The sequence below is a fragment of the Lithobates pipiens genome, unplaced genomic scaffold (genome assembly GCF_037356315.1).
Source record: "Lithobates pipiens isolate NorthernLeopardFrog02 unplaced genomic scaffold, aLitPip1_a1.2 Scaffold_3, whole genome shotgun sequence".
NCBI lineage: Eukaryota > Metazoa > Chordata > Amphibia > Anura > Ranidae > Lithobates > Lithobates pipiens.
The window spans coordinates 65,109,048-65,134,003 of NW_027507790.1; the positions used below are offsets into that span (position 1 = coordinate 65,109,048).

The window sequence follows — 24,956 nt, forward strand, 5'->3', positions numbered from 1 at the left end:
TGCTGATAAATGTATTCTGACAGCGGTGAGTGTTGCTGTCAGAACACATTATCCCAATGGGGGGGGAGAAGGGATTCCTCCATGCACCATTTGTACTGATGGGAGATTGTGTTAGAATGAAAAATGTGCTAAATAATAAAAAATAAATAAACACTGTATGTGGCCAGTTTTATAAATTACAATTACTGCCATTAATATGTTGCTGAAATTTCTTTTTCTGTAACACACAAATGGATTGGTAAGGTTGAGATGTACTTGTGTGAACCATGGCAAGTTAGGTGAATAATTGATGTCTTTTGATTTACATGTAGATATGTAAATTAAGATTTTCAGTTTCATTGTTTCACTGAAAACTTGTCAGTTGTAACTTATCACTCTGAATGATGAATATTCCCAAGATCAATAACACTCATTGCCAACAACTGTTCTCTCAAAATGTTCTACAAAATCAGCTAATTGTAATAACTTACAGAGCCTAGCTACCACTATTGTTAGTGTGAAGTAATGTTTTGTATATGTCAAGAAACCCTTTCGGGGTTCACATAATTATAAAAAGAAAATAAACAAATTTTCTTGGTACATTCTCTATATCACCACTGTCTGAAAAATTACACAACCACATTCAACACAGCTGAAAATATATTTTTGTTTGTTGCTTTAGGCCTTTACATGGAAAAGATGTAGTTATAAAAGTCCCTACTCTGCTAAAAACAAGTTTTGCTATTGCATTTGACTTTTTGATCTTCTCAAGTACAGTATGATAAATTTTATTTGAAATATATGTAAACCATTAAAGTGTACATGTCATACTAAATTAACCATTTCCCGACCAGCGCACGACGATGTACGTCGACAAAATGGCACGTGCAGGCATATTGGCGTACAGGTACGTCCAATCTTCAATGCCGCCCTGCCATCGGGAGCGCGCCGCCGGCGGCGTGCTCCCGCACTGGTCGGGGCCCCCGTGAATCCGGTCGCGGGACCCGTGGACTTGATCGCCGCGGGCATCCCCGCGATCGTCTCACGGGACGGCTGAGTGGAGGAAATACTGTGTAAACAGCATTTCTCCATTCTGCCTAGCAACTAGTGACGCTGATCTCTGCTCCATGTGATTGGAGCAGAGATCAGTGTTCACTAAATGAAAGCCCAACCCCCCCCCCCACAGTTAGTAACACACCCCTAGGAACACTTAACCCCTTCACTGCCAGTGTAATTTACACAGGAATCACTGCATTTATATAGCAGTGATTACTGTATAAATGACAATGGTCCCAAAAATGTGTCAAAAATGTCCGATGGGTCCCCCACAATGTCGCAGTCACAATAAAAATCACTGATCGCCGCCATTACTAGTAAAAAAAAAAATAATAAAAAATTATTAATAAAAATGCTATAAAACTATCCCTATTTTGTAAACGCTATAACTTTTGCGCAAACCAATCAATAATCGCTTATTGCGATTTTTTTTACCAAAAATATGTAGAAGAATACGTATCGGCCTATAATGTTATTTACAATTCCTAGCAAAAGCGACCCAAGTATCCTCTGTCTGAATTGAAACAATAAATTCTTGTGATGTTCATAGATACTAATTCATATTTGACTAATTGAAAGGCAGATAAAGGAAAAACTGAAGTGGCACTTTGACACATATTGTAGGGTCCTCAGGTCCCTACAGTCAGTAGTTACCTTTAGCTAGGCACTTTTTCAGGCAGGAAACATTTTTTGGCCAGGTTTTAGTAGTTAAAATGCTTCATTTCATGCTGCTTAAAATGATCTTTTCTAATATGGATATCAAATATAATTTTTAAGGGAGCTCTAAGAAGTACAAGTATGATACAACTTCCTAAAGGGTTTTAATAGCAATGATCTAGAGATTTCACGTCTCATGCAATGTGTCTTCAGTATTTCCTGAAGTATGTCCCCAGTCACTAATAACTTCTAAACCATGTATAAAATCGGTGGCTATCCCTCATTGCATGTTCACAATCTCTATCAGTTTTCTTTAACATTTTATTCACTAAATATTATGTTCAGCCATTTGTTGTTATCAGATACCGCAGCAGTCTAGGGCTGAATGGATCAAACAATGGAGTAGCTCAATCTGTGTTCTGAATCAGCCATGACTACCGGTTGTGCCCCATAGAGAGAAACTTGTAGTCGGAACTGATCCATAATATAAACATATTGAGCCATACCATTGTCTCCTCGTTTATTCTGTTTAAATCTATTTCTAGAATAATGGCACCAGTGTGAGTGAGATGTTGGCATTGTGTTCCAGACAGGCACATCTATATTAACTGTACCTGAGAGCTTTGTATTTTTTCTCCATATAGCTAAAGCAATATAGAAGTTATGTTTCAGCTAAGATAAGTACCTGGATTCATAAACGCTTTGAGAATGCCTTCAATTCAAGACAAGAGATGTTGGCTATTATTCTAATTTGTTAGTTTTCCTATGCTTTTCTGAAACTTTCAAATGTTTAAACCAAATATTTGATTCATTTCTGAGAATGTTTTCTATTAAATATACCAGCATAAACGTTCTGTGCTCAGCAGAGAATGAACGTCTCCCAATGCAAACATTACCTTTAATTGCCTAAAGATTCTGTAATGAAGTATAGGTAGTTATGAATTACTGAAGTGGAAAATGTCTCAAAACAGAAACAAGGTATTGAGAAACTCTCTTGTATATCATTCAGAACTGCGACTGCAAGGATAAGCATAAACAGTCAAAACATTTCTGATCTTCACTATTACACATAGTTACATAGTTAGTAAGGTTGAATAAAGACACCAGTCCATCCTGAGTGAGTGTCTACAATTGTCCCTATCCTTGTACATTGCACACTCACATCGGTCCCTACCCTCAAGGAGCCCACAATCCAAGGTCCCCATTCATATACTAGGACCAATTTTGGACAGAAGCCAATTAACCTACCTGCATGTCTTTGGAGTGTGGGAGGAAACCCACACAGGCACAGGGAGAAGATGCAAACTGCAGCCACGTAGTGTTGTGGTTGGGATTCGAACCAGCAACCCTTTTTACGGCTAGGTGAGAGTGCTAACCACTACACCACTTTGCCACCCATGGCTCCAAACAACTTGTTATTGCAGCCATTAGACTTCAGGCTACACCACCCTCCACTAATAACTACAATACCTTAATGTACTTTCCAAAAGCAAGAGTAAATGTCCAACACAAAGAGAAATGCATGTAGGGAAGACAAGAAGCCCTCTAAGCTTTGAATTGTTGTCTCTGTCTCTGTTGCAGGTTTTCTCTTGCTTCAAACAAAAAAAATAGAAAAAATGTTTTGTCTGGATTTAACACCAGCCAGTATTACATAAACTTGCACATACCCCATCCGATCCCATAATAGTAAAGATGTTTGCTCTCCTCTGATCCGAACACCTTGATGACCATACTGTAGAGATGCAATCCTTCCACCAGCATCCAGGCAAAGGCACTTAGAAAGAAGAAGTGTAGTAATATTGCTACGATTTTGCAAGGGAGCTGAAAAAAAACACAAGGAGTACACAGGTTAGAAGGAAAATCACATATCATAATTGCTTGTGAGTGAATTCATATTATATTTATCTAAGTTTTATATACCGGTTTGGATAAACAGTCACATCTGTTCCCAAAAGTAGCTAAAGGTTACCTGCTAACTGCAAAATATTAATGCATTCAGCTTTTATCAGATATGAATATATGTCAGGGTTTTCAATAATAACAAATGCTACTTTGACAGTTACTCTTGCTCAGAATATACATTTCCTGGACAAAGTGTGGATACAGAAATATTTAGGATACCTAAAATCAGAAACTAAATGGCATCATTGCTAGTTCACTCTTTTAAATATAAACTATAATGGCTTGACTCTAATTTTATTTATTTTTCTCAACCCTTTAAGCTGATGTTTTATATCTTTTTTTTTTAATTATTATTATTATTATTATTATTATTATTATTATTATTATTATACGTCTACAATGTATGTTTTGCAAATAAAACTTTAACACACTAAAAAATAGGACTCTAGACCACTATAAGTAATTTAAGGACACAAAACTGGAGGCATGCTTTGCTTGCAATCTTAAACAGAGCTGCCCAATGAGGGATGAGTATCTCTTTTAACTCTTTTGCCTGTGTGCTGGACATTCAGCTGGAGCTATTGAGCTCTGTAAAGAATAGACTTTTTATTCAGGTGGTAAGAAGATAGGCGGAAACAATTTAAAATGAACTAAAAGCTGTATTAGACCCAAAACAAAAAATCAAATATAGATGTGGCGGCTGAATTAGCTTGTTTTCCCCTCTGTTTTTACCTGCACGCTCCTTGTATTAGAGTGCCTACATTCTGGATGAAGGAGCAACAGAGACAGTAGCATTGTCAGTCTAGGTAAGAGGGGAGTGTTAGATATACCAGCACATTAACCAGTTCAGCCCCAGAAGGATTTACCCCCTTCATGACCAGAGCACTTTTTGCGATATGGCACTGCATTGCTGTAACTGACAATTGCGCGGTCGTGCAAAGTTGCACCCAAACAAAATTGGCGTCCTTTCTTTTGCTGGTATTTGATCCCCTCAACGGTTTTTATTTGTTGCGCTATAAACTAAAAAAGCGTCAGTTTTGGAAAAAAAAAAAAAATTTTTAAATTTTTGCTATAATGAATTTCCCCAAAAAATATATATAAAAAAAAACAAATTTCTTTACAGTTTAGGCCGATATGCATTCTTCTACATATTCTTCTACATATTTTTGGTGAAAAAAAATCATAATAAGTATATATAGCATCTATAAAATAGGGGATAGAGTTATGGCATTTTTAGTATTTATTATTATTATTATTATTATTATACAGGATTTATATAGCGCCGACAGTTTACTCAGAAATTTACAACATTAGGGCAGACAGTACAATTACAATACAATTCAATACAGGGGGGAATCAGAGGGCCCTGCTCATTGGAGCTTACAATCTAGGAAGTATTAAATTATTTTATTAGTAATGGCAGCAATCCGCGATTTTTATTGTGACTGCCACATTATGGCAGACAAATCGGACACTTTTGACACTATTTTGGGATCATTGTCATTTATACAGCGATCAGTGCTATAAAAATGCCCTGATTACTGTGTAAATGACACTGCCAGCAAAAGGGGTTAAACACTAGGGGGCGATCAAGGGGTTAAGTGTGTCCTAGGGAGTGATTCTAACTGTGGGGGGATTGCCTCACGAGAACATGACAGAGATCACTGCTCCTGATGACAGGGAGCAGAGGATCGTTGTCATGTTGCTAGGCAGAAAAGGGAAATGCCTTGTATGCGGGACCCACGGGCACTGTCCTGGAGTACGCGGCAGGCAGGTGCGCACACACCCACAATGCCGCGATTTAAAGGGGATGTACCTGTATGCACATTTGCCCAGCTGTGCCATTGTGCCGACGTATATTGTCGTGTGCTGGTCGGCATGTGGTCAAGATACACTAAACCAATTGACGCCAAACTCCAACTAAGGGAGTCAATAACATGAACACTTTTGTTCCTTTTGGAATAAACGTTTTTCATAAATGAAAAAAAGCTGATCATTGTAAACACTGAGGTCAATGCTAATAGTTTGTCCCCCCCAACTGCTACATCTGCAAGATGGCTTGTTCTGTTGAAAAACAGGCTTACTGGCTGGATCACCAGGTGAGAATAAAAGAAAGCCTAAAGAAAACAAACGAATGCAGCCATCACATCTAAGAATTGCTAAACTGCAAAATAATAAATATTTGCTTTTGGGTTTAATAGCACTTTAGGTTCCAACCCTCAGCAGAGAGTTGGTACCTATATGTAACTTAAGTCAGTATTACATGTATACAGTATAGTAAGAATTATTTTTTTAACTCCATGATTTTAATAAGCAGGTGTCAATGTCAATCATGCCCATTCCAGACTCCTGTCATGGACTGGTCTGGGTTACATATACTAGTTACAGAACTTCATGAAATTGAAGGGGAATGTCCTGGGTCATTGGCTGTGTAAAAGTGCTGGTTTTCTTGATTTTCTACAGTTTTTACAGCCATTGGAACTAGCAGTAGGTTATTATTTTCTACTCTCAACTGAAATTTACCCAAACATTTCATTTCTTGTTGGGAGTGTCTACTTTTGACATCGCACCAACAAAGCGCTATGAGTATCGTTACAGTCTAAGCCCTTGTACACACAGTCGGAGATTCCGACAACCAAATCCGTCAGAGTAATTCCGATGGATTAATTCCGGAAGAGGTTCGGAAGTGATGTTGCATATACACGGTCGGACTAAGTTGTCGGAAAATCCGATTGTACATAACGTGATGACGTTATTTTGTTATGACGGGACTGCGTTCAGGCTAGTAGCCAATAGCTTTGGTCTAAGAATTTGATCTGAGCATGCGTGGCACTTTGTCCGTCGGAGTAGGCTACACATGATTGGAGTATGTCCGATAGGAGCATTTTGTCTGAAAATTTTACCGGCAAGTTGGAAAACTTGGTCCGTCGGATATTCCGACGGAAACAGTGCGATGGAGACCACACACAGTCGGAATATCCGACAAAACGGTCCAATAGGAAACATTCCGTCGGAATCTCCGACCACGTGTACAAGGGCTAAGAGAGAGACAGGAGGAGGTTAGTAAGAGGGGAGTTTGTGGGATCTGACCAATAAATGGACAAACGGATAATCTCTGCATCTTGGCATTAGAAATAGAGGTGAAGCATGTGTGTCTAGGAGTAGAAAACCTGTTATAGCATTTACTCCATACAATTTATCAAACTGAGTTTGAACATATCCTGGTCCCGAAGCTTGGACCTGAGCGCTGCACAAGGCCCATTCATACTTGTGGTGTAGCCCTTGGACCCAAGTGTCTGTAGTGGGAAAGGAAGTATTGAATTGTAAAGGGGTAATAGCTGTGCTTTCTAATAGCCTCATGTAACATGTTTCCAGTCTCTCTCTCTGTCTTCTATAACAAGTTTCCAACTATACCTGTAACATCTCTACTGTTTTTGACCATCATCTCCTCTTGTATGTATACTGTTTCTGACATTTTTCTCTAGCACTATAATTACTGAACATTATGCAGTCAGGGGCTGTAATTGAAGCTTCTTATACTTTCTATCTTGAAAATGGTTGCATTACATATTAAAAACATTAAAAGCACATGTATTGAAAATTAGCATGTTTTTGCAAGCTATCTGTGTTTTTATGAGGAAATGGTATCTGACAAAAAAAGTGGTTAATGTGTATTGCTCTTATATCCTGTACACAATCTTAGCTAACTGTATGACTCGTATTTTCTGTTTATTGAAGTTTTGCATATTAAAGTCAGTGCCAGCCATTTCTAGATGCAATTATTGGGGTCTGAAATGTCAGTAATTGGTGTTAGAAAGGTTTTTTTTTTACATGATCAGTGACAAAGGAAAGTTATAAAAGCCAAATACAGGATTAAATTACTGTTTACACTTGCTTGGGTTTCACTTGTTAATTATTATTTTTTTTTTGCTTTGATGTTTTTAACAGGCTTGGTTTACATGATCTTTTTGGTAATGACAAAAATGGTAAGGGATTCAAAATTTACAGAATATAGAAACACAGCTTGCATATTTTTGGCTTTAGCATCACAAGCGGGAATGTGAACAGAAGGCAAATTAGATACACAAATACAATGATTAGGGGTTACATGTTTTCAGTTTTTACCAGGTGCATAAAGCTAATAGAAAATGTCAACCATAGATTTTCTGATAGATGCCCTTTAATTTTGTTTGTGTGAACTTATAGGGCCATCATAGTGGAATGATGCAAATAGTGCATTGTTCAGAATTGAAAAGGATGCTACATCAGGTGTAAAACCCTGTTGTCAGGTACGTGTATACCTACAAAAGGGAACCAGGGTAGGCATATATGGCTCCTCCATCACCGGAAGAGTTGTGTTGCAAGAGACAGCGATGTATGGACAAACACAGCAGCAGGGTGTCTGTGTCATGGCCTGTATGGTCATCATCTCAGTGGGTGGTGAAAGTCTGTACAGAAGAAGATTGAGGGACTAAGTAGTCCAAACAGTCATTGCAGTCTGTGCAGAGACAGACTGTGCGTCTGGGTGGACCAAACTAAGGTTTAGGAGATATTTGCAGAAACAGCCACAGCGATGTCTACAGCGCATGCGCCATAGACATCGAGCGCAGGTGCACTGAGCTCCCGGGGGAGGCTTGATGTGACGACCTATGCACACCAGGATAATCAGTGCTCGGCATTCCCATGGGGTGTAAGTTCTATGGACTTGACCATCTCTTTTTATATAAATCCATCTATATATAATATCTTGCATACCATGGGCTATTTAATTTAGTATACCCTTTATTATTTACAGACATTATATATTCTCTCCTGATGAGTTGGCCTACCGATGAAACGCGTCAAGCCATTGAGGATGTAATCCCTCACATTTTCATAAATTTTACAACACTTTTATGAATTGTATTGTATGCCAGTACTATATTATTCCTATGAAATCTGTATGAATTTTTTTCCCTGTTATGATAATCAAGTTCTATATCATGTCTACTCAAATGTCATGTCTGTACATGTATTGAACACTCAGTTGTCACATATAAACGCTCCTTGACATTTTTGCATAGTTATTAATAAAATTTCTACTCTTATATTTTTTGAGTTTTTGAGCCTGCCTCATTTAAAGTCCCACACTGGTTTTGTCTTTTGAGCCTGCATAAGCCCCTGTACACACGGTCGGAGATTTTGCCAACCAAATCCGTCGGATTTTGTCCATCAGATTTAGTCTGATGGATTTTGTCCGAAACTGTTGCATACACGCGGTCGGACTAAGTTGTCGAAAAATCCGATCTTTCAGAACGTGATGACGTAATTTCGTTACGATGGGACTACATTCAGGCTAGTAGCCAATAGCTTTGATGTAGGAATTTCATCTGAGCATGCGTGGCACTTGGTCCGATCAAAATTCTCTACACATGATCGGATTACGTTCGACCGGCCCAGTTGGTCGGGAAATATTTCCAACATGTTGGAAAATTGGGTCCGACAGAGATTCGGACGGAATCAGTCCGATGCATACCACACACAGTCGGATTATCTGACGACATGGTCCGATAAGACGCATTCCGACGGATTCTCCGACCGTGTGTACGCGGCATAAGATGACGTATGAGGCAAGGGGAGCCCCCAAGAAGTTTAGGAAGATATGGTTTAGGGGGACTGACTCCAAAAACACCTTAGCGGATGAGGGGGAGAGGAGCACCGGGGACAGCTAAATATAGGCAAAGCTGAAAATCACCAGTAATGTGATAGATGAGAGGATGCATACAATATACTGGAAAGAACGGGGGGGGGGGGGGTATTCATCCGGTTCTATGTTTGAAATGATGTCTCTATGGTTGATATCGAACGTTCCAACATTGTATTTACTTTAGTTTGGTATTAATATTTTTTTTTTTTTTTTTTAAAGAGCAAAACTCAGGTTGGAGGAATTAAAGGAGAGTCTAGATTAGCATATTCTGATATTATTCATGTGAAGAGACAATTTTATGCAATTAATGTAATGTATGCCAACCAAATACTTGAGGTATGTTATGTAACATGTCATTATGCTCGATAAAAAACGTGTTTAAAAAAACAAAAGAAAACATTAAAAATATGTAAAATAAATAAATAAAATTCCTTTCCAATCTGATCCCCTTGAAAAAGTCAGCATGGATGAAAAGCCCGTTGGGAGCAGAGTCTAATGTTGGGAGTTAATTTTGCTGTGTTTCTATCTGTGGATACTAACATGAAAAATATTTCCTGTGCTGACTTTTTCTAGGGGGATCTCCTTAGTGCTGTTGTTTTGATATATTTATATTTCTGAGGTTTGATTTTTATATATCTGCTGATTATTATTAGACATGTGTGGTTCCTTTCATTCTGAATCAAAATTCAGACACAATATTCATTATTCAGAAATTTGGCCAAAATTCAAATTTGAAGACAAATTTGAATTTGAAATTGAATTAGAAACAAGAATAGAATAAAATAGAATAGAAAATAAAGGAATCAAAAAGAATACAGAATAGAAAATAAAAAAATCTAATCAAATAGAATACATAATAAAGGAATAGATTATAAAATAATAGAATAGAAATTGTATAGAATAGAAAAGAATAGAATACAAAAATAAAATAAAAGAATCGAATAGAAAATAAAATAAAATAGAAAAACATTAGTAAAACAGAATAGAACAGAAAATAAAATAATAAAATAGTATAGACTAATGCTTACCATATTTATTGGTGTATAACACGCACTTTTTTCCCCTTAAAATCAGGGGGAAATTGTGGGTGCGGGTTATATGCCGATCCCCGCCAATCTCCGCTGATCGTGAGGAGAGGAGCGAGTGTCGGCGACATACAGAAAGCCGAGTGTACTCGGCTAGACTGGGCTCCTCTCGCAGTTCCGCCCCTGTCTGTGAGCAGAACCGAGTCTAGCCGAGTACACTCGGCTTTCTGTATGTCGGCACTCGCTCCTCTCCTCTCGCAATCAGTGGAGAGGGGCGGGACTGCGAGAGGAGCCGAGTAAACTCAGCTTTCTGTATTCTCGGTTGCGCTCGCTCCTCTCCGCTCACAGTCACCGGAGATCTGCGCCAATTTTAAATAATCTGCGGCCGGGCAATGCTTAAAAGAGACTGGAAAGGCTGCAAAGAGACTGACAAGGCTGCAAAGGCGCTGGGCAAGGCTGCAATGACACAAGGCTGCAGATGGACACTGGGCAAGGCTGCAATGATGGACAAGGCTGCAGATGGACACCGATAAGGCTGCATTGATGGGCATTTAAAGGTACTTTTTTTTCCTTAAACTTCCCTCCTAAAAGTTTTTTTCCTTAATATTCCCTCCTAAACTTGGTGTGCGTGTTATACTCCGGCGCGTGTTATACGCTGATAAATACGGTAATTCTCTGACTTGCCTGTGCATTTTGTAAACAACTTTATTTTTCTTATAATTTCTTCTGTATTATACTATACATACTGTATTATTCTCTGTTTGTGTTACAATAACCTACTTCAATAAAAACAATTGTAAAAAAAAAGAATAGAGCAAAAGAGAACAGAATAAGATAGAAAATAAAAGAATAGAAAAAGAAAGAATAGAGAATAATAGAATAGATTAGAATAGAATAGTAAATAAAAGAATAGAACAGGAAAAACAATAGAATAGAATAAAATGTGCAAATGTGAATAGAATAGTTTAGAATAGAAAATAAAATAAAAGAATAGAAAAGAATAGAATAGAAAAAAAATATAGAATAGAATAAAAAAAAATATAACTGTCTTCCGAAATTTGAATTTTGAATAGCATAAAATGACATAGTTACATAGTTAGTAAGGTTGAAAAAAGACACCAGCTCATCCTGAGTGAGTGTGCATGTCTACAATTATCCCTATCCCTGTACATTCTCATCAAGATGCTCATCTGTTATATTATTATATATTTAAGGTACCCATATAGCGCCATATAGCACACTCACCTTGGTCCCTACCTTCAAGGAGGCATCTCACATTAATATACTAGGGCCAATTTTGGACAGAAGCCAATTAACCTACCAGCATATCCTTGGAGTGTGGGAGGAGTACCCAGAGGAAACCCACGCAGGCACAGGGAGAACATGCAAACTCCAGGCAGGTAGTGTCGTGGTTGGGATTCAAACCAGCGACCCTTTTTACTGCTAGGTGAGAGACACCATTTTCATATGCGGCGCTACTTTTTTTTCTTATTATTTATTTTATTCTATTTTACTTATTTTTACAGTTTTTTTTTTTAAATTGGGTCACTTTTATTCCTATTACAAGGAATGTAAACATCCCTTGTAATAGAAAAAAGCATGATAGGTCCTCTTAAATATGAGATCTGGGGTCAAAAAGTCCTCAGATTTCATATTTGGACTTAAATGCAATAAGAAAAAAAAATGTCATTTGAAAAAAATGACAATAAAAAAATGTGCCTTTAAGACATATGGGCAGAAGTGACGTTTTGACGTTGCTTCCGTCCTGCTATGGTATGTAGATGGGTGGGGGCCATCTTAGCCTCACTCGTCTCCATACCCAGCCATGGACATGTCCCGGTCGCCTCTGCTGCTGCCGACGGCTCCGATAAGCGGCGGGGGGGGTGTGGGAGAACGACGGGAAGGGGGGTGGCCCCTCTCCTACCACCGATAACGGTGATCTTGCAGCGAATCCACCACATAGACCACCATTATCGTAAACAAGACGGCTGGCTAAAAAGATGGATATCTCAGTTATGGCAGCAGCTGCTGCTGTTACCGAGATATCCATCTTTAAAATGGCAACGTATATGTACAGGAGCCGGTCGGCATTAAATGTCTTTAAATAGACAAAAGAGCCGCCACCAGGTTACACATCATTTGTGGAAGAAAATACATACTTAGCTTTTTTTAAGAGATTGAAATTACCAATTGCCTACTATTATGGTGTGGGCGACAGGCCACCACAACCTGCACTGCTATATGAAATGCTATTTTGAAATCTATTTATAAATGACTATGTATGCTTTTTCAGTTCCTACAAATGGAAAAATATATATAATGCTATACTTAACGCAGTCATATCCAAAAAGATATTTCTTTGAAAGAAGCATTTTCTGCCGCCGAAACTGTTTGATATGTCATTGTAAACATATACAAGGATCAAACAATATTTAAGTTTTCAATTCCAAGGGAACAACTTGACATGCCTACATGAGCATATCAAGTCAACCAGTTTATTTCTGAAATACAACTGTAAAAGGATTTACCATTTACATTAGCTGTAAGTACCGGTATATTTTAAAATATAAAGCTGTCTTTCAATAAAATCTTTAAGAAAGTTTCCATCACTTATTGAAGTGTGTCAGTTATTTTCCATGCTTGCCAACACTTTTGCATTAAAGTTTGAAGAAAAACATTCCCGTCCTTAATCTATCCAAACTAGAAACACTCAAAGCCTATCTGGATGAGCCCAAATGTCTTTTTCGGTGAAAGCCAACAGTTGCAGGTAACCGAGACAATCCTGGGGCATTGGGAAAAAAATTGAATTTGTAACCCAATAGCAGCAGGTAACATTTGTAAATAATAGGGCAGCTTACATCAGCATGCTGTCCTCATTATTAGGGTATTGCAAATCTGCCTGGGTTTAATTTATCAAATATTGCTTGAAATTCATGAAACTCAAACTAAGCAAAAAACCTTCTGAAGTTTATGAGTGTGCGAATCTTGATACTAATGTCTCGTAATTTGTCAAGGCTAATAGGCAAGCTATTGTCAAAACGTGCATGGGGAGCTGACACTGCCATGAGCATCATTTAACAAAAGGCACATTCGATTTTTTTTAAATACAGTATAGCAGGAAATAGGTTCTTTTAAGACTGTTTTAAGGGTGACACAGAAAGAGCATGCTAAAAGTGGTTGTAAACCCTCCTCCACAACTTTGTCCCATGTAAATCAGCATAAAAAACCCTATTGAATACTATTTGTAGATATCTCCTTACTTGCTTAGTATTGTTGTAATCCTTTTTGTTCTTTAGAATGAAGTCACTGAGCATGCCCAGATCTCCCCTGATTTACGGCGCACTCTCTATGTGCTTATCTATCTGTTATCAGGACTTCCTATGGAACACTACTGAACTCCCAGGAGGCTGCAGAATCATTCAGAGCTTCCTCCTACACCCCATGTGACCATGTGACATGACATGCAGTGTAAACTTGGCCATCACTGCAGTCTTATCAGCTGAAGCTGATAAGACTGACAAAGGTAAACATTAGACATCGGCACAAGTAAATACTATGAAATAAAAAAAGTCAGCTATGAACAGGGAAGCAGGCTTGCCATAGAAATAGAGGTGAAGCATGTGTGTCTAGGAGTAGAAAACCTGTTATAGCATTTACTCCATACAATTTATCAAACTGAGTTTGAACATATCCTGGTCCCGAAGCTTGGACCTGAGCGCTGCACAAGGCCCATTCATACTTGTGGTGTAGCCCTTGGACCCAAGTGTCTGTAGTGGGAAAGGAAGTATTGAATTGTAAAGGGGTAATAGCTGTGCTTTCTAATAGCCTCATGTAACATGTTTCCAGTCTCTCTCTCTGTCTTCTATAACAAGTTTCCAACTATACCTGTAACATCTCTACTGTTTTTGACCATCATCTCCTCTTGTATGTATACTGTTTCTGACATTTTTCTCTAGCACTATAATTACTGAACATTATGCAGTCAGGGGCTGTAATTGAAGCTTCTTATACTTTCTATCTTGAAAATGGTTGCATTACATATTAAAAACATTAAAAGCACATGTATTGAAAATTAGCATGTTTTTGCAAGCTATCTGTGTTTTTATGAGGAAATGGTATCTGACAAAAAAAGTGGTTAATGTGTATTGCTCTTATATCCTGTACACAATCTTAGCTAACTGTATGACTCGTATTTTCTGTTTATTGAAGTTTTGCATATTAAAGTCAGTGCCAGCCATTTCTAGATGCAATTATTGGGGTCTGAAATGTCAGTAATTGGTGTTAGAAAGGTTTTTTTTTTACATGATCAGTGACAAAGGAAAGTTATAAAAGCCAAATACAGGATTAAATTACTGTTTACACTTGCTTGGGTTTCACTTGTTAATTATTATTTTTTTTTTGCTTTGATGTTTTTAACAGGCTTGGTTTACATGATCTTTTTGGTAATGACAAAAATGGTAAGGGATTCAAAATTTACAGAATATAGAAACACAGCTTGCATATTTTTGGCTTTAGCATCACAAGCGGGAATGTGAACAGAAGGCAAATTAGATACACAAATACAATGATTAGGGGTTACATGTTTTCAGTTTTTACCAGGTGCATAAAGCTAATAGAAAATGTCAACCATAGATTTTCTGATAGATGCCCTTTAATTTTGTTTGTGTGAACTTATAGGGCCATCATAGTGGAATGATGCAAATAGTGCATTGTTCAGAATTGAAAAGGATGCTACATCAGGTGTAAAACCCTGTTGTCAGGTACGTGTATACCTACAAAAGGGAACCAGGGTAGGCATATATGGCTCCTCCATCACCGGAAGAGTTGTGTTGCAAGAGACAGCGATGTATGGACAAACACAGCAGCAGGGTGTCTGTGTCATGGCCTGTATGGTCATCATCTCAGTGGGTGGTGAAAGTCTGTACAGAAGAAGATTGAGGGACTAAGTAGTCCAAACAGTCATTGCAGTCTGTGCAGAGACAGACTGTGCGTCTGGGTGGACCAAACTAAGGTTTAGGAGATATTTGCAGAAACAGCCACAGCGATGTCTACAGCGCATGCGCCATAGACATCGAGCGCAGGTGCACTGAGCTCCCGGGGGAGGCTTGATGTGACGACCTATGCACACCAGGATAATCAGTGCTCGGCATTCCCATGGGGTGTAAGTTCTATGGACTTGACCATCTCTTTTTATATAAATCCATCTATATATAATATCTTGCATACCATGGGCTATTTAATTTAGTATACCCTTTATTATTTACAGACATTATATATTCTCTCCTGATGAGTTGGCCTACCGATGAAACGCGTCAAGCCATTGAGGATGTAATCCCTCACATTTTCATAAATTTTACAACACTTTTATGAATTGTATTGTATGCCAGTACTATATTATTCCTATGAAATCTGTATGAATTTTTTTCCCTGTTATGATAATCAAGTTCTATATCATGTCTACTCAAATGTCATGTCTGTACATGTATTGAACACTCAGTTGTCACATATAAACGCTCCTTGACATTTTTGCATAGTTATTAATAAAATTTCTACTCTTATATTTTTTGAGTTTTTGAGCCTGCCTCATTTAAAGTCCCACACTGGTTTTGTCTTTTGAGCCTGCATAAGCCCCTGTACACACGGTCGGAGATTTTGCCAACCAAATCCGTCGGATTTTGTCCATCAGATTTAGTCTGATGGATTTTGTCCGAAACTGTTGCATACACGCGGTCGGACTAAGTTGTCGAAAAATCCGATCTTTCAGAACGTGATGACGTAATTTCGTTACGATGGGACTACATTCAGGCTAGTAGCCAATAGCTTTGATGTAGGAATTTCATCTGAGCATGCGTGGCACTTGGTCCGATCAAAATTCTCTACACATGATCGGATTACGTTCGACCGGCCCAGTTGGTCGGGAAATATTTCCAACATGTTGGAAAATTGGGTCCGACAGAGATTCGGACGGAATCAGTCCGATGCATACCACACACAGTCGGATTATCTGACGACATGGTCCGATAAGACGCATTCCGACGGATTCTCCGACCGTGTGTACGCGGCATAAGATGACGTATGAGGCAAGGGGAGCCCCCAAGAAGTTTAGGAAGATATGGTTTAGGGGGACTGACTCCAAAAACACCTTAGCGGATGAGGGGGAGAGGAGCACCGGGGACAGCTAAATATAGGCAAAGCTGAAAATCACCAGTAATGTGATAGATGAGAGGATGCATACAATATACTGGAAAGAACGGGGGGGGGGGGGTATTCATCCGGTTCTATGTTTGAAATGATGTCTCTATGGTTGATATCGAACGTTCCAACATTGTATTTACTTTAGTTTGGTATTAATATTTTTTTTTTTTTTTTTTAAAGAGCAAAACTCAGGTTGGAGGAATTAAAGGAGAGTCTAGATTAGCATATTCTGATATTATTCATGTGAAGAGACAATTTTATGCAATTAATGTAATGTATGCCAACCAAATACTTGAGGTATGTTATGTAACATGTCATTATGCTCGATAAAAAACGTGTTTAAAAAAACAAAAGAAAACATTAAAAATATGTAAAATAAATAAATAAAATTCCTTTCCAATCTGATCCCCTTGAAAAAGTCAGCATGGATGAAAAGCCCGTTGGGAGCAGAGTCTAATGTTGGGAGTTAATTTTGCTGTGTTTCTATCTGTGGATACTAACATGAAAAATATTTCCTGTGCTGACTTTTTCTAGGGGGATCTCCTTAGTGCTGTTGTTTTGATATATTTATATTTCTGAGGTTTGATTTTTATATATCTGCTGATTATTATTAGACATGTGTGGTTCCTTTCATTCTGAATCAAAATTCAGACACAATATTCATTATTCAGAAATTTGGCCAAAATTCAAATTTGAAGACAAATTTGAATTTGAAATTGAATTAGAAACAAGAATAGAATAAAATAGAATAGAAAATAAAGGAATCAAAAAGAATACAGAATAGAAAATAAAAAAATCTAATCAAATAGAATACATAATAAAGGAATAGATTATAAAATAATAGAATAGAAATTGTATAGAATAGAAAAGAATAGAATACAAAAATAAAATAAAAGAATCGAATAGAAAATAAAATAAAATAGAAAAACATTAGTAAAACAGAATAGAACAGAAAATAAAATAATAAAATAGTATAGACTAATGCTTACCATATTTATTGGTGTATAACACGCACTTTTTTCCCCTTAAAATCAGGGGGAAATTGTGGGTGCGGGTTATATGCCGATCCCCGCCAATCTCCGCTGATCGTGAGGAGAGGAGCGAGTGTCGGCGACATACAGAAAGCCGAGTGTACTCGGCTAGACTGGGCTCCTCTCGCAGTTCCGCCCCTGTCTGTGAGCAGAACCGAGTCTAGCCGAGTACACTCGGCTTTCTGTATGTCGGCACTCGCTCCTCTCCTCTCGCAATCAGTGGAGAGGGGCGGGACTGCGAGAGGAGCCGAGTAAACTCAGCTTTCTGTATTCTCGGTTGCGCTCGCTCCTCTCCGCTCACAGTCACCGGAGATCTGCGCCAATTTTAAATAATCTGCGGCCGGGCAATGCTTAAAAGAGACTGGAAAGGCTGCAAAGAGACTGACAAGGCTGCAAAGGCGCTGGGCAAGGCTGCAATGACACAAGGCTGCAGATGGACACTGGGCAAGGCTGCAATGATGGACAAGGCTGCAGATGGACACCGATAAGGCTGCATTGATGGGCATTTAAAGGTACTTTTTTTTCCTTAAACTTCCCTCCTAAAAGTTTTTTTCCTTAATATTCCCTCCTAAACTTGGTGTGCGTGTTATACTCCGGCGCGTGTTATACGCTGATAAATACGGTAATTCTCTGACTTGCCTGTGCATTTTGTAAACAACTTTATTTTTCTTATAATTTCTTCTGTATTATACTATACATACTGTATTATTCTCTGTTTGTGTTACAATAACCTACTTCAATAAAAACAATTGTAAAAAAAAAGAATAGAGCAAAAGAGAACAGAATAAGATAGAAAATAAAAGAATAGAAAAAGAAAGAATAGAGAATAATAGAATAGATTAGAATAGAATAGTAAATAAAAGAATAGAACAGGAAAAACAATAGAATAGAATAAAATGTGCAAATGTGAATAGAATAGTTTAGAATAGAAAATAAAATAAAAGAATAGAAAAGAATAGAATAGAAAAAAAATATAGAATAGAATAAAAAAAAATATAACTGTCTTCCGAAATTTGAATTTTGAATAGCATAAAATGACATAGTTACATAGTTAGTAAGGTTGAAAAAAGACACCAGCTCATCCTGAGTGAGTGTGCATGTCTACAATTATCCCTATCCCTGTACATTCTCATCAAGATGCTCATCTGTTATATTATTATATATTTAAGGTACCCATATAGCGCCATATAGCACACTCACCTTGGTCCCTACCTTCAAGGAGGCATCTCACATTAATATACTAGGGCCAATTTTGGACAGAAGCCAATTAACCTACCAGCATATCCTTGGAGTGTGGGAGGAGTACCCAGAGGAAACCCACGCAGGCACAGGGAGAACATGCAAACTCCAGGCAGGTAGTGTCGTGGTTGGGATTCAAACCAGCGACCCTTTTTACTGCTAGGTGAGAGACACCATTTTCATATGCGGCGCTACTTTTTTTTCTTATTATTTATTTTATTTTATTTTACTTATTTTTACAGTTTTTTTTTTTAAATTGGGTCACTTTTATTCCTATTACAAGGAATGTAAACATCCCTTGTAATAGAAAAAAGCATGATAGGTCCTCTTAAATATGAGATCTGGGGTCAAAAAGTCCTCAGATTTCATATTTGGACTTAAATGCAATAAGAAAAAAAAATGTCATTTGAAAAAAATGACAATAAAAAAATGTGCCTTTAAGACATATGGGCAGAAGTGACGTTTTGACGTTGCTTCCGTCCTGCTATGGTATGTAGATGGGTGGGGGCCATCTTAGCCTCACTCGTCTCCATACCCAGCCATGGACATGTCCCGGTCGCCTCTGCTGCTGCCGACGGCTCCGATAAGCGGCGGGGGGGTGTGGGAGAACGACGGGAAGGGGGGTGGCCCCTCTCCTACCACCGATAACGGTGATCTTGCAGCGAATCCACCACATAGACCACCATTATCGTAAACAAGACGGCTGGCTAAAAAGATGGATATCTCAGTTATGGCAGCAGCTGCTGCTGTTACCGAGATATCCATCTTTAAAATGGCAACGTATATGTACAGGAGCCGGTCGGCATTAAATGTCTTTAAATAGACAAAAGAGCCGCCACCAGGTTACACATCATTTGTGGAAGAAAATACATACTTAGCTTTTTTTAAGAGATTGAAATTACCAATTGCCTACTATTATGGTGTGGGCGACAGGCCACCACAACCTGCACTGCTATATGAAATGCTATTTTGAAATCTATTTATAAATGACTATGTATGCTTTTTCAGTTCCTACAAATGGAAAAATATATATAATGCTATACTTAAAGCAGTCATATCCAAAAAGATATTTCTTTGAAAGAAGCATTTTCTGCCGCCGAAACTGTTTGATATGTCATTGTAAACATATACAAGGATCAAACAATATTTAAGTTTTCAATTCCAAGGGAACAACTTGACATGCCTACATGAGCATATCAAGTCAACCAGTTTATTTCTGAAATACAACTGTAAAAGGATTTACCATTTACATTAGCTGTAAGTACCGGTATATTTTAAAATATAAAGCTGTCTTTCAATAAAATCTTTAAGAAAGTTTCCATCACTTATTGAAGTGTGTCAGTTATTTTCCATGCTTGCCAACACTTTTGCATTAAAGTTTGAAGAAAAACATTCCCGTCCTTAATCTATCCAAACTAGAAACACTCAAAGCCTATCTGGATGAGCCCAAATGTCTTTTTCGGTGAAAGCCAACAGTTGCAGGTAACCGAGACAATCCTGGGGCATTGGGAAAAAAATTGAATTTGTAACCCAATAGCAGCAGGTAACATTTGTAAATAATAGGGCAGCTTACATCAGCATGCTGTCCTCATTATTAGGGTATTGCAAATCTGCCTGGGTTTAATTTATCAAATATTGCTTGAAATTCATGAAACTCAAACTAAGCAAAAAACCTTCTGAAGTTTATGAGTGTGCGAATCTTGATACTAATGTCTCGTAATTTGTCAAGGCTAATAGGCAAGCTATTGTCAAAACGTGCATGGGGAGCTGACACTGCCATGAGCATCATTTAACAAAAGGCACATTCGATTTTTTTTAAATACAGTATAGCAGGAAATAGGTTCTTTTAAGACTGTTTTAAGGGTGACACAGAAAGAGCATGCTAAAAGTGGTTGTAAACCCTCCTCCACAACTTTGTCCCATGTAAATCAGCATAAAAAACCCTATTGAATACTATTTGTAGATATCTCCTTACTTGCTTAGTATTGTTGTAATCCTTTTTGTTCTTTAGAATGAAGTCACTGAGCATGCCCAGATCTCCCCTGATTTACGGCGCACTCTCTATGTGCTTATCTATCTGTTATCAGGACTTCCTATGGCACACTACTGAACTCCCAGGAGGCTGCAGAATCATTCAGAGCTTCCTCCTACACCCCATGTGACCATGTGACATGACATGCAGTGTAAACTTGGCCATCACTGCAGTCTTATCAGCTGAAGCTGATAAGACTGACAAAGGTAAACATTAGACATCGGCACAAGTAAATACTATGAAATAAAAAAAGTCAGCTATGAACAGGGAAGCAGGCTTGCCATAGAAACGTTGGATTGAGAAGGAGGCTTGGTTAACAGTACAGGAAGTGCTCAATGTCAGGGTGGAAATACACTCCACTGTGGACACAGAAAACAATGCTTAAGATGGTGCTGCCTAACCTCTGGAAACAAGTTTTTTAAAGTTTCTTTAACCACTTAACAACCAGCCCATAGCCGAATGACGGCTACAGGGCAGTTGCTTAACTCTGGGAGGCCGTCATGTGACGTCATTTTCTAGCAAATAAATGATGATTTTTATGTACGAGAGAAATGTCAGAATTGGCCTGGGTGCTCCAGAACGCCTGATGGTGCTCCCTGCATGTTGGGCCTCTGTATGTGGCCACACTGTGCAAAAGTCTCACACATGTGGTATCACCATACTCGGGAATAATAGCAAAATGTTTTTTGGGGTGTAATTTGTGGTATGCATATGCTGTGTGTGAGATATAACCTGCTAATATGACAATTTTGTGAAAAAAAAAAAAAAAAGGGAAAAAAATTATGCAAAATTTTGCAAAGAATTGTGGGAGAAAATTAAACTTCAAAAAAATGCATCATGCCTCTTAATAAATACCTTGGAATGTCTTCTTTCCAAAAAGGGGTCATTTGGGGGGTATTTGTACTTTTATGGCATGTTAGGGTCTCAAGAAATGAGATAGGCCGTCAGTACTTCAGGTGTGATCAATATTCAGATATTGGCACCATAGCTTGTGGACTCTATAGCTTTCACAAAGACCAAATAATATCCACCAATGTGTACTTATTTTTACCAAAGATATGTAGTAGTATAAATTTTGGCCAAAATTTATGAAGAAAAATTACTAATCTGCTAAATTTTATAACAGAAACAAAGAAAAATTCATTTTTTTACAGAATTTTTCTTTTATAGCACAAAAAATAAAAAACTCAGCGGTGATTAAATACCACCAAAAGAAATCTCTATTTGTGTGAAAAAAAGGACAAAAATTTCATATGGGTACAGTGTTGCATCACTGAGTAATTGTCATTCAAAATGTGAGAGCACTGAAAGCTGAAAATTGGTCTGGTTATTAAGGGTATTTAAGTGCCCAGCGGTCAAGTGGTTAAACAGTAAGTAATATGTGATTTGGGCTGGATTACAGTGGCTATAGTTTGATAATTACTTATTATAATGGACTAAATGAAAAGAAGCATCAGAGTGGGAGAGTTTACTTCCTCTTTAAGAGATGCCTTTGAGCTGTATATGGTGTTACAGAATAGTGTACTTTTAAAGGACAGCATCAGCGATAACAATGGTGGCCTGTCAATTAGGGGTGCCCCCCCAATCCATGCTTCCGGCACCTTGATCTAACTGCAGGGCGCCAGATACATGGATTCCAATAGGGGATTTTTTTTAACCACATGATTAGAGCCAGAGGCTCTTATAGGCTTGAAAAAAAGTGCACCCTGGGTCCACCCAGTTGTGTGACAATAGCGAGTGAATATTCACTATTGTCACACTGATTTTCCTTCCAGACAATTAAGAAACAGGTTGTGAGACCCGTTTCCCGATTGGCCGAAAAGGAGAAGCGATTCTATTGGGCTAGCAGGAGGAGGGAGGAAATGCACGGCCGGAGGAGATGCATGGCTGGAGGAGAAGCACGGAAAGCCGATCGACTGACCCACCAGCCACCACTGTGACTCCAGAGATGGCTCACCCACAGTGGCTCAGCTATCCAGCATAAAACAGCTAGATCGGATGGGGGGGGAGGAGGAGGGGAGATCGGAGTTATCCCTGGCAGGACATCTGCCTTCTAAGGTAAGGAGGCCTTCCGTCTCCCGCCGGGGGGAGGAGTTGGGTGTTGCTGGTGTTCCCCCGAATTCATGTCTGTCTCTTGGGGGGGAATGGCCTCACGTTGCTTTGCAGCACCTCACCCCTGAATTATTGAGCACCACCCGCCACTGAGCAATACCGTATTCTAACATTACATATTTTGTAATTTAATAATGTCATTTTTTTCAACATTTTCTTTAGTTTGGCCTAAATACAACAGGAGCACCCCATTCTGATTAATCTCAACTCAAAACAAAAGGCCTTTTTTGGGCTGCGACTATATGAGCATTTAAGTAGGCAGCAAAGAGAAAGACACAGCAGGTTTATCAAGCAAAAAAATGAGGGACCTGCTGTGGCAAGATAGATGTGCGTGTGTGCGCACATGCGCACACGGCATGGGTGTACGCATGTGCGCAAGGGCACACGCCGGACGCGTGTGTGTACGCGTGCGCAGGGGCACGTATTGAATGACGCACTAGACGCTGGTTGGTGCCAATTGGCCAATGGGCCTTTAAAAGGACAGCAGCTGCACAAATGCAGTGTTGTTTGAGCTGCAGCTCCAGTCTGCTGCTCCTGTACCTGCCAGCTCCCTAGGTCACTGACCTGCACCTGCTTCTGCTGACACTGGCATCCTGGACCTGGTGGCTCATCATCCATCCATCAGTGTCTACCATCACAGTATTCACAGGCACTCCTACCTAACTATGCTCTCGAGGCCACTGTTCCCACTCCAGTGGCTCCTGAGCCAGGGCTGTAAGAGAGGTCTCCTCCTACAAGTCAGACTCTACTGCAAGGTACATAACAGAGAGGGTTTTACAGTATTTTAGAGACAAGCCACACATATTATACAGTGGCTGGAGTGTATGTAAGCTGCCCTAGTAAGGGTGCAAAATACGAAGGAGAGAGGAGACGGGTTTTATCTTTAAAAAAATAAATGAGAGTGCATTTTGAGACACAATAGCCAGATATATATTACAATGGCTGTACAGTGCAGTTCCAGATGACAGCAGGCATCCCCTTGGACTGGGTTGTAGCAATGTATTTATTGGTTGTTTTTACTTGTGCTATTTGTTATTTTATGTATGCATAAATAAATTTTTTATTTGTTTCTATATTTTTGGTATTGTGGTATATGGCCTGCACACAGCAAATTTTAAGCACATCTGCAATTTTCCTGTTTTGCTAGCATAATTTTTGTCCTCTCAGATTTAAAGTGGAGTTCCAGCCAAAAATACAACTAGTGTACAAATTTGTACTTCCGCCCTAACGCCACCGCCACAAGGTGCGTCATTCCTGCATCTGGATCAGTCTCCTCCTACTTCCCCCCGCTGCCTTCTGGGGCTTGTGTGTGTCCCAGAAGATGACAGGGCCATTCAGAACGCGCAGCGCAATTCAAGCATGCGCAGTGGGAAACCGGCTGTGAAGACTGAAGGCTTCACTACCAGTTTCCCTTAGTTGCAATGGCAGCGCCTGCACCCGAGCTGATGGATCAGCCTTGGGGGGCTGACATTATGGGATCCCTAAACAGATAAGTGTCCTTGTATTAAAAGTCAGCAGCTACGTTGTCTGTAGCTGCTGACTGATTTTTTTTTTAAGAGGCTGGAACTCTGCTTTAAGAAAGGATGAAAAAGGGTAAAAAATAATTCTCCCACCCCCAAAATCTCTAAGATACACAGTGCTTGTGGTGCTCCACTATTGTAGGCACCATTGGGTACTGGAGGCTGGAACCCCAAGTCAGAAATGACCAACTCACACATCATCACCATACACTCAAAGGCTCCTCTTTGGCCTGGGAGAACTTCTTCTCCCTATTCACTGGTAGCTACTCAGTTTCTGAAATCTGGCATTTTTTTTTTTATGAATGGAAGGAAAGAATACAGCTTTTCTGGGAGTCATCATATTTTCCCACAGGGGTTTAGTCTGCACACATTTGCAAATACGTGTGTAAGCTACAGAGCCACCTTAAATCACCCCGGTATTTCATGTAGTCCTGACTCTAAATTTTGAGAGCCTCCACAGTGGAAGAACATGCTGGGTGTCCAGTGCGCCCCTGTGCCTTTAAGGAGATATGGAGCCCTTCC

The 24,956-nt window shown here is 39.0% G+C and overlaps 1 protein-coding gene across 2 annotated transcripts in view; it reads right to left on the reverse strand.

Annotated features, from left to right (window-relative positions):
* Positions 1–24,956, reverse strand: part of ADGRD1 (adhesion G protein-coupled receptor D1) — an 843,751-nt gene that overhangs the window by 244,923 nt on the left and 573,872 nt on the right. For both annotated transcript variants that reach the window (XM_077461779.1, XM_077461778.1), the window contains one exon: positions 3,360–3,513. In XM_077461779.1, the coding sequence (XP_077317905.1) occupies positions 3,360–3,513 (154 nt within the window). The remainder of the gene's footprint in view (positions 1–3,359; positions 3,514–24,956) is intronic.